The sequence below is a fragment of the Nelumbo lutea genome, chromosome 5 (assembly GCF_056320005.1).
Source record: "Nelumbo lutea isolate HS-2025 chromosome 5, American lotus-T2T, whole genome shotgun sequence".
NCBI classification, from domain to species: domain Eukaryota; kingdom Viridiplantae; phylum Streptophyta; class Magnoliopsida; order Proteales; family Nelumbonaceae; genus Nelumbo; species Nelumbo lutea.
Window position 1 is genome coordinate 45,632,650 of NC_142688.1, and position 11,153 is coordinate 45,643,802.

An 11,153-nucleotide genomic window follows, 5' to 3' on the forward strand; every position below is an offset into this window, starting at 1 on the left:
AATATACGTTCTGACTCTTTTATTTTTATTTTCTTTCAAATTTTAAAAAAGAGAACATCAAAAAAATACACTTACAATTAAATATACGTTCTCACTAGGTGTACCTTTATTATTTGAAAATTAACTAACACTATCCTTATTGTTTCTAATAATTGACTAACTCTACCCTATCGTTAACTTAAAGAAACACCGAACTCAATGATTTCAACACTTACATCCCCATCATTTTTGCACCTAAAAACCCGTTTCACAACATTGGATTTTGCCTACTGGAGAATCTACTGTTTGGCCCGGAGAATCGTCGGGAGGGGTGCCACCGCTGCTGTTTTTCGTTCGAAGGAAGTAGGGGGTGAATGAGAGAGAATGACTACGGCCACTCCTATTTTGCCCGAAGATTGCTCGGCGAGCGACGAGCCCTTCGTTCTCTCTCCCTCTTGGCACAGTCGTCGCAGGTGATGACAGCCACCGATGAAGGGCTCCCTCCCTCTCTTTCTCTCCTTCTCTCTTCATCCCTTCGTTCTCTCTCCCCAATTCACCCACGTCCCTGTTTCATCACCGCTGCTACTGCAACTCGGATACAGACGAGTGCTCTGTTCACTACTCGACGACAGCCTCTCAACGCATCGACTTCATACTCAAATCAAATGGGTTTGGTACGTGGCTTCTCTCCGCTCCACACACCGGCTTCTCTCCGCTCCGCTGCAACTTCCGTCTATGAAGATTGGTTTTCCTGGTCTGACTTCTCTCCCCTCCATGCACTGGCTTCTCTCCCCTCCACGCACCGGCTTCTCTCCGCTCTGCTACAACTTTCGTTTGAAACTTGTCTATAAACTGAATTGATGAAGACCAACTCTTTTCGCCATTTGAGAATCCGAAAACCATTGGTGAAGATTTTTGAGTGACGGATTCTAGTACATACAATGAAGACGAAGGGGATGGTTTTAAGCTGAGGCACCGGTGACGACGCAGTAGCTACGAAGATTGGTTTTCCTGGTCCGACTTCAACAATAGCTACAATGGTTCTCGTCGATGCTCTCGACGATCTAGGCTCCGTCGAATATGAAAAGATGCTGAATCTTGGTCACTCCAATGACTCCAGACAAGAGTAGAGCAAGATCGAAGTTGCTATTCATCAGTGATGATCGGTATAAGTGGAAGCAATGGCATAGATGAACGATCCATTTCCGCCATTTCTAGAGGTGTTAGCAAGCCAAAGTTGGGTTTGTCGAGTAACGAGAATGGAGAGAGAGGCAGAGGCGGAGGGGAAGGTATTAGAAGAGAGAGAGTGGAGGCTCAGGGTACGAGGGCAATATTGGGTTTTAAAAAAATTGTATAAGTCACATGGGTCATGGGTCACATGTGTATAAGTTGTGACGAAGCATTAATGGAAGATAAGACAGAGGTAGAGTTAGTTAATTGTCAAAAACAGTAAGGGTAGTGTTAATTAATTTTTAGAGTAAAATTATACTTAATTAATTAGCTAAATCATAAAGATAATTTAATAAATTTATCATTAAGTTAAATGTTACTATTGTCTATCCATGTCTATGAAAACCCATAGCCATGGTTTCCCATAATCAACAAATTAGCTCCTAATTTCACCATTGGCATATATATCACTTGCCCTATATCTTCGTTCCAACATTTGGAAAAGAAAATTCACGAATAGGATGCAATTTATAGAAAGAAATGGATGTAATTTCAAATTTTTGAAGAGTACAATCTCCATTGTTTTATATATATATATACATGCCTACGTGTGAAATAAAATAAATTCCGAACTAGCATCTAGCCCAAACTTACTTGGCATATGAATTCTCGCTGGGCTGAATCGTCATTCTCCCTAAAACCTAATGATATATTACCTATGGTATTATGACTTTGAAGAAAGGGCACAATTGGGTTTTTATATCACGGAAGGGAAGTCCTTGTCCGATGAATCACCCGAGAAGGGAGATTTAAGTCATTTTATCCTTTATTTGTTTTCTGTGGTGATGGTGTCCTCTCCTTCACCTTCTTTGGTGGTGGGCGGTGTATAGCTTTCTACTGGAAAGCCCTGCTCAACCTCTCTCGATGTCGGCAATGGCGTCGGCTTCAGCGCATCTCTCCCTCTCAAAACCCTCTCCCTTCCATTCCTTGAATTCCCTGAAACCACATTACCACACATCTCTTCCCATCTCCACGAACTACCAAAAACCTACATTCCACCGTCCTATTCTCATTACAAACACCCTTTCAGATGGGAAACCGAAACTCACCGCGACCGCTGCCGCTGCCACCGCCACCGCCACCGCCACCGCCACCGCCACCGCCACCGCCACCACTGTTTCTACCACCACTACCACCTCGTCCTCTCCCACCACCTCGTCCTCTCCCACCACCTACGTTTCCCGATTTGGGCCTGATGAACCCAGAAAGGGTGCCGATGTGCTTGTGGAAGCTCTCGAACGTGAAGGCGTAACCACTGTCTTCGCTTACCCAGGTGGAGCATCCATGGAAATACACCAAGCCCTCACTCGGTCCTCCATAATCCGTAATGTACTCCCCAGACACGAGCAAGGTGGTATCTTTGCTGCAGAGGGATACGCTCGTGCATTAGGCCGCCCGGGGGTCTGCATCGCCACCTCTGGTCCCGGTGCCACCAATATCGTCAGCGGCCTGGCCGATGCCATGCTTGACAGCGTTCCTCTTGTTGCCATCACCGGACAGGTTCCGCGCAGGATGATCGGCACTGATGCGTTCCAAGAAACCCCCATTGTGGAGGTTACACGATCCATTACTAAGCACAGCTACCTTGTGCTTGAGGTTGAAGACATCCCCCGTATTGTACGTGAGGCATTACTTCTGGCAACTTCGGGTCGTCCGGGTCCTGTACTGATTGATATCCCGAAGGATATCCAGCAGCAGCTTGGTGTGCCCAATTGGAATTTGCCGATAAAACTACCGGGTTATCTGTCCAGATTGCCGAAATCACCGGACGATGCCCATCTGGAGCAGATTATTCGGTTTATATCTGAGTCCAAAAATCCAGTCTTGTATGTTGGTGGTGGATGTTTGAACTCAAGCGAGGAGCTGAGACGTTTTGTGGAGCTCACAGGCATTCCCGTGGCAACTACTCTAATGGGTCTTGGGGTTTACCCTGAATCAGACGAGCTATCCCTTCAGATGCTTGGAATGCATGGTACTGTTTATGCTAACTATGCAGTAGAAGAATCTGATTTATTGCTTGCATTTGGAGTCAGATTTGATGACCGTGTCACAGGAAAAATTGAGGCTTTTGCTAGTCGGGCTAAGATTGTTCACATTGATATTGACCCGGCTGAAATTGGGAAGAACAAGCAACCCCATCTCTCAATCTGCACTGATGTAAAGTTGGCACTAGAAAGGTTAAACAGGTTGATAGAGGAAAGAAGACCAAAGCTCAAGTTTGGATTTTCTGCATGGAGGGAAGAACTTAATGAACAGAAAATCAAGTATCCATTGTCTTTCAAGACTTTTGGAGAAGCCATTCCTCCTCAGTACGCAATTCAGGTTCTTGATGAACTGACAGATGGAAATGCTATTATAAGCACTGGAGTCGGGCAGCATCAGATGTGGGCAGCTCAATGGTACAAGTACAAGAGGCCGCGCCAGTGGTTAACATCAGGCGGATTAGGTGCAATGGGTTTTGGGTTGCCTGCTGCTATTGGGGCTTCTGTGGCCAGACCTGATGCCATTATTGTAGATATTGATGGGGATGGAAGTTTTATCATGAATGTCCAAGAGCTTGCAACTATAAGGGTGGAAAATCTCCCCATCAAGATGTTGCTTTTAAATAATCAACATTTGGGTATGGTTGTTCAATGGGAGGATCGGTTCTACAAGGCAAACCGGGCTCATACATATCTTGGGAACCCATCAAAGGAGTCTGAGATTTTTCCGAACATGTTGAAGTTTGCAGAAGCTTGTGATATACCAGCTGCCCGTGTAACAAAGAAGAGCGAGCTAAGGGAAGCAATTAAGAAAATGTTAGAGACCCCTGGACCATACTTGCTGGATGTTGTCGTACCCCATCAAGAGCATGTGCTGCCTATGATTCCAAGTGGTGGAGCCTTCAAGGATATGATCATTGAAGGTGATGGTAGATCGATGTATTGACCATGCAGTATTGGCAGTGATGTGCTTTTTAATCTAAATCCAAATTTGATAAAATGTGTTGTCTGTGTTACAGGTCACTCTTCTACGTTTATGAGGTGCTATATGTAGTATGGTTAAAATGTATAAGTTCTTTTTTTGCCAATATTAACTGCCTCTGGTGTTAAATTAGTTAGTTCTTTAGTGTGTAGTAATTAATAGTTTTTGTATTCAATCTGATAGCTACTTCTTGTAGACTCCAAAGTCTCTTTTATGTATGAGAGGTATAGTTCATCCTTCCACAGCAATAGAGGTTAATTTCTGAAGAGATTTGAGCATCTCAAAGAGACTAAAACATATAAAAGGAAGTGAAATCAATATCTGCATCTAGATTTGACTACTAAGAGTTTCTGAATTGGTAATGATAAAAAAAACAGAGTTTCTGAATTGGTATTGATAAAAGAATGGAGTTTCTGAATTGACCAAAAAAAAAAAAAAAAGAAACAGTTTTAGTTCTTTAGTGTGTAGTAATTAATAGGTTTTTTGCTCAACCTAATAGCTACTTCTTGTAGACTCCAAAGTCTCTTTTATGTATGAGTGGTATGGTCCATCCTTCCACAGCAATAGAGGTTAATTCTGAAGAGATTTGAGCATCTCAAAGAGACTAAAACATATAAAAGGTGATGGAATCAATATCTGCACCTAGATTTGAGTACTAATAGTTTCTGAATTGGTATTGATAAAAAAACAGACTTTCTGAATTGGTATTTTCTATTTTTATGTTTTAAAATCGGGTGTCATTTGCTTTAGTTTGCTAACCTTTTCAGAATGGTAAAACAGGATTCTTGTAGCCAACCCCATATAGTTGTGAGAAGGCTTTGATGATGACCCATGAGGGCTGCCACTAGATTGAAAAGCATACTTCGCTGGATTTTGAAAAAGCTACTGACTGACCTTATTAACTAGCCCCACATTAATGAGATAGAATGTGTTATTTCTCCAGTTGTAAAAGGATATTGGCTATGGTTTTTGAAGTAGAAACAAATTGGAGTGTTGCATCTTGCTTTAATTCTGAAATGCAGTACATTTGCTCTGCTTTTGTATGTAATGAAAATATCTGATAGCTCATGAAAATGGTTCATAGTTTCCAATGCTGTTCAGCCTGAATTCACCTGTATTTGCTAAATAATCAGAACCTCCTTGCTAATTTTGACACGAATTAAAATGTTCAATGTTGTGCAATAGGTGGTCTTAAAACTATAATTTTCACAATTAGGATCATTGTTAATATGCTATACATGTAATGGCATTTTAGTCAGGTACAATATTCCAAGTTCGGATGCATAGACAGATTGTGGATTTCCTGCTGCTTCCTACCTGAATGTTCTTTCAAGCTATTTGAAGTTGTTAATGAACTTGAGACTACAGAAGGTTGCTATTAAAAAGAAGGAACAAAAATTGGTTTAGAAAATTTTGTTAAAATACTTGTGCTCTTACCCAGTTTAGACTTTAGATCAGCTTCCTGAGTCAGTAGAATTATGGCATGGAGTGAACTCCAAAACTTGTCAAATTCACAAGGTTTTTGGGCATGAGGTAATCAAAGAATGACAAACTTTAGTACAACATTTAGAACCTACCTTATAAATGTTATAATAACACACAACTATTGTATAAACCATGGAAAGATGCTGTAGGCTCTCACTGTTCATTAGCTAAATGACTTGGTTTTGAGTTTTGATGCTCTAACTACTCAACTACAAAACTGGGTCTTTAAAAGGACAGTTTAGCTGATACCCAGCCATGTTTTTCATTCATGCCACTTATCTTGATTGTTATATGTGCATTTTCATCAACATTTATCTTATAAATTTATATTTGTTTTTTTTTTTTTAATTTCTTTAGTTTACTTATTACCTCATATAGAAAATAGTATATACTTTCAAAACATTGCCATTGGGCATAGAGGGGAAGAAGATGGCATGTATCCTCAAAGACTGCAGGCCCACCATCAGTTACTGATTATTTATTTATTTTTTCTGGTGGGAAAAGAAGAAAGACTATCATCCTTGAAGTGTGGATTGATATTCAGCCAGTCTCCTAGGCTTCCAATAATCTGATTTATGAGGACCTCTTCTGGTTGGATGTATTTGTCATCGAGGAAGCTACAGTTGGATGAATTTGAGTCATTTGACCTGTTAAAACCTGGTTTTGTTGTTTCGGCCTATTCTGTCTATCTAAGATCAACACTTGAGTCATTCCAATTCCAAACTCCCCAGTTCTGGAGAGTAGAGTCAACCTAGTAATCTAGTAAGCAGTCTTGCTCTTTACCATTTATTAGATTTTAGTTGGATCTTCACTTATCAACCTGGCTTGCTCTTCTATTGACCTGGTTCCAAGCGTTCATTTTTGTCTTTTTGAATCCCCATTCCTGGAGTAGATAGTAGTGCTCTTTCATCTTTTCCTAGGGCCATTTTGATAGGAAGGTCTTAATCTGACAACAGGACTCTGTTGAGATACTCATATCATAGCTGCCTGAGCTCTTGGTTTGCTTTGAACGTGTTGTTCAATGGAATCCTGAAATTGGAAGATTACATGGCAAACTCCATGTGCAGTATTTTCAGGTCATTCTTCTATTATTTTCCTTTTTTTCCCTGAGATGAGGGACTGTTTTTTCCTCACATGTTTGCTTCCATTCTATCTTTGTGCCTAGTTAGCTCTGCCCTCTTGCTTTGTATCATCTTCCATTCCTCTTCCACTGAAATCCAGTTACTGATCAAAACATATGTTGTTATTTAGCAGATGGCATACATGCCTGCACTTGTTTTGGTAATGACTAGGTAACTTTCTCACATCTTTTATATAGATGTTGAGATGCCAGTTTCTTTGTTTTTCTGTTCAATATTCTTAAGGCAGCTCTAAAACTAAGAAATTTTATGGTTGAGGATAAGAATTACAACTCTTGCAACTCTGGTAGATTTTTGACATGGATCTTTTGTGTGCTAATTTTTTTTATCAATATTTTGGGATCTTTTGGGTGCTGTTTGAATGCCATAAATTTGTTTTTGTACAATCCCATTGTACCCTTGGTGTACATGGTGTTTAACAATCTGACAAGTCGGTAATACAATGCTTGAACTTTTCATAAAAAAAATGCAATGCTTTATTTGTCTTTAATTTCAAGGGTTATTTACAAACGCATGCCTCCTGTTCCTGTATGTTTGTATTTGTAGTTTGAAGTAATGCAAGTATCTAACTATCTATATGCCCCTGTGTATCGGCCAAGGAGTATCTGTACTTAGAAATACACGCTTTTACATCTAGTTTTTTTTATTGTTTCAAAATTTGGTTTTTGGGGACTTATTTATGCATACCTTTTTGGAGTCCCAAAACACCTGTTTCTGTAAACAGGTATATCATTTGCTTTGTTTCTTCGTTCCAACATTTCAAAAACAAAATTCACGGGTAGGAGTACAATCTCCGTTGGCATATATATCAATGGTGGAGTATAGCTTCCTACTGAAAAACCCTGCTCAACCTCTCTCGATGTCAGCAATGGCGTCGGCTTCAGCGTATCTCTCCCTCTCAAAACCCTCTCCCTTCGATTCCTTGAATTCCCTGAAACCCCATTATCACATATCTCTTCCCATCTCCACGAACTACCAAAAACCTACCTTCCACCGTCCTATTCTCATTACAAACACCCTTTAAGATGGGAAACCAAAACTCGCGGCCACTGCTGCCGCTGCCACCGCCACCACTGTTTCTACCATCACTACCACCTCGTCCTCTCCCACCACTTTCGTTTCCCGATTTGGGCCTGATGAACCCAGAAAGGGTGCCGATGTGCTTGCGGAAGCTCTCGAACGTGAAGGCGTAACCACTGTCTTCGCTTACCCAGGTGGAGCATCCTTGGAAATACACCAAGCCCTCAATCGGTCCTCCATAATCCGTAATGTACTCCCCAGACACGAGCAAGGTGGTATCTTTGCTGCAGAGGGATACGCTCGTGCATTAGGCTGCCCGGGGGTCTGTATCGCCACCTCTGGTCCCGGTGCCACCAATATCGTCAGTAGCCTGGCCGATGCCCTGCTTGACAGCATTCCTCTTGTTGCCATCACCGGACAGGTTCCGCGCAGGATGATAGGCACTGATGCGTTCCAAGAAACCCCCATTGTCGAGGTTACACGATCCATTACTAAGCACAGCTACCTTGTGCTTGAGGTTGAAGACATCCCCCGTATTGTACGTGAGGCATTACTTCTGGCAACTTCGGGTCGTCCGGGTCCTGTACTGATTGATATCCCGAAGGATATCCAGCAGCAGCTTGGTGTGCCCAATTGGAATTTGCCGATAAAACTACCGGGTTATCTGTCCAGATTGCCGAAATCACCGGACGATGCCCATCTGGAGCAGATTATTCGATTTATATCTGAGTCCAAAAATCCAGTCTTGTATGTTGGTGGTGGATGTTTGAACACAAGCGAGGAGCTGAGACGTTTCTGTGGAGCTCACAGGCATTCCCGTGGCAACCACTTTAATGGGTCTTGGGGCTTACCCTGGATCAGACGAGCTATCCCTTCAGATGCTTGGAATGCATGGTACTGTTTATGCCAACTATGCGGTGGATGAATCTGATTTATTGCTTGCATTTGGAGTCAGATTTGATGACCGTGTCACAGGAAAAATTGAGGCTTTTTGCTAGTCGGGCTAAGATTGTTCACATTGATATTGACCCGGCTGAAATTGGGAAGAACAAGCAACCCCATCTCTCAATCTGCACTGATGTAAAGTTGGCACTAGAAAGGTTAAACAGGTTGATAGAGGAAAGAAGACCAAAGCTCAAGTTTGGATTTTCTGCATGGAGGGAAGAACTTAATGAACAGAAAATCAAGTATCCATTGTCTTTTAAGACTTTTGGAGAAGCCATTCCTCCTCAGTACGCAATTAAGGTTATGGATGAACTGACAGATGGAAATGCTATTATAAGCACTGGAGTCGCGCAGCATCAGATGTGGGCAGCTCAATGGTACAAGTACAAGAGGCCGCGCCAGTGGTTAACATCAGGCGGATTTGGTGCAATGGGTTTTGAGTTGCCTGCTGCTATTGGGGCTTCTGTGGCCAGACCTGATGCCATTATTGTAGATATTGATGGGGATGGAAGTTTTATGATGAATGTCCAAGAGCTTGCCACTATAAGGGTGGAAAATCTCCCCATCAAGATGTTGCTTTTAAATAATCAACATTTGGGTATGGTTGTTCAGTGGGAGGATCGGTTCTACAAGGCAAACCGGGGTCATTCATATCTTGGGAACCCATCAAAGGAGTCAGAGATTTTTCCCAACATGTTGAAGTTTGCAGAAGCTTGTGATATACCAGCTGCCCGTGTAACAAAGAAGAGCGAGCTAAGGGAAGCAATTAAGAAAATGTTAGAGACCCCTGGAACATACTTGCTGGATGTTGTCGTACCCCATCAAGAGCATGTGCTGCCTATGATGCCTTCAAGGATGTGATCACTGAAGGTGATGGTAGATCGATGTATTGACCATGCAGTATTGGCAGTGATGTGTTTTTTAATCTAAATCCAATTTTGATAAAGAATGCTGTCTGTGTTACAGTTCACTAGTCTACGTTTATGAGGTGCTATATGCAGTATGGTTAAAATGTATAAGTTCTTTTTTCGCCAATATTAACTGCCTCTGGTGTTAAATTAGTTAGTTCTTTAGTAATTAATAGTTTTTTTATTCAATCTGATAGCTACTTCTTGTAGACTCCAAAGTCTCTTTTATGTATGAGTGGTATAGTTCATCCTTCCACAGCAATAGAGGTTAATTTCTGAAGAGATTTGAGCATCTCAAAGAGACTAAAACATATAAAAGGAAATGGAACCAATATCTGCACCTAGATTTGACTACTAAGAGTTTCTGAATTGGTATTGATAAAAAAATAGAGTTTCTGAATTGGTATTGATAAAAGAACGGAGTTTCTGAATTGACCAAAAAAAAAAACAAAAGTAACAGTTTTAGTTCTTTAGTGTGTAGTAATTAATAGGTTTTTTGCTCAACCTAATAGCTACTTCTTGTAGACTCCAAGGGCTCTTTTATGTTTGAGTGGTATGGTCCATCCTTCCACAGCAATAGAGGTTAATTCTGAAGAGGTTTGAGTATCTCAAAGAGACTAAAACATATAAAAGGAGATGGGATCAATATCTGCACCCAGATTTGAGTACTAACAGTTGCTGAATTGGTATTGATAAAACCGGGTGTCATTTGCTTTAGGTTGCTAACCTTTTTCAGAATGGTAAAACAGGATTCTTGTAGCCAACTCCATATAGTTGTGAGAAGGCTTTGATGATGACCTATGAGGGCTGCCACTAGATTGAAAAGCATACTTCGCTGGAATTTGAAAAAGCTACTGACTGACCTTATTAACTAGCCCTACATTAATGAGATAGAATGTGTTATTTCTCCAGTTGTAAAAGGATAATGGCTATGGTTTTTTTTGAAGTACTGATCAGGTGTTTGAATAAGGATTTTCCTTCGTAATCAAGGGTCTTTGGTTGGGCTATGAGTTTTTTTTTTTGTCAAATTCTTTTCTGGCTGTATTTTGTGTGACGGAATTCTGGGTTGAGATGCTGATAAAAATAAACAACAGAAATTCTGGGTTGAAGCAATGGTTCAACTGAACCGAATAAAGTCAAATCCCAACCAATGTTATCAGATTTCAGCTTTATTAGCAAATGGCATGGGTAGAATAGCGCACTAATATAAAATTATATGCAGTTTGTAAGAATTAACCTAGGCTGCCCACATTAAAGACTAGAATCCTTATCACTAGGCTATTTTACACCAACTTGTGTGGACAGGTGTTTTATGCTTCTAAAAACGTGTTTTATGCTTTAACTTTCTAAGCTGCCTTTGTGGACTTTTTTTCTCCTGCATATCTTTTCAAGATGTGATACTGTGATTATTTCTTTTTTCTAAGTATTTTGGGAGGTGTTCCTCCATATATACAGTCCCTCCCTGTATAGGAATAGGGCGTTT

At 41.0% G+C, this 11,153-nt stretch overlaps 1 protein-coding gene and 1 pseudogene across 1 annotated transcript; both read left to right on the forward strand.

The window, feature by feature from the left end:
• Window positions 1–1,895: 1,895 nt before the first annotated feature.
• On the forward strand, window positions 1,896–4,368 carry LOC148852124 (acetolactate synthase 3, chloroplastic-like). Its single transcript, XM_088945090.1, has one exon. It carries the CDS (start codon window positions 2,074–2,076, stop codon window positions 4,135–4,137), a length of 2,064 nt encoding a protein of 687 aa, XP_088801216.1. The 5' UTR covers window positions 1,896–2,073; the 3' UTR covers window positions 4,138–4,368.
• Window positions 4,369–4,523: 155 nt separating this feature from the next.
• LOC148852125 (acetolactate synthase 3, chloroplastic-like) lies at window positions 4,524–9,858 on the forward strand (annotated as a pseudogene).
• Window positions 9,859–11,153: the final 1,295 nt, after the last annotated feature.

Excerpts from the sequence above, each read along its gene's own strand:
- LOC148852124 (XM_088945090.1), top strand. The coding sequence starts at position 2,074 with ATGTCGGCAATGGCGTCGGCTTCAGCGCATCTCTCCCTCTCAAAACCC.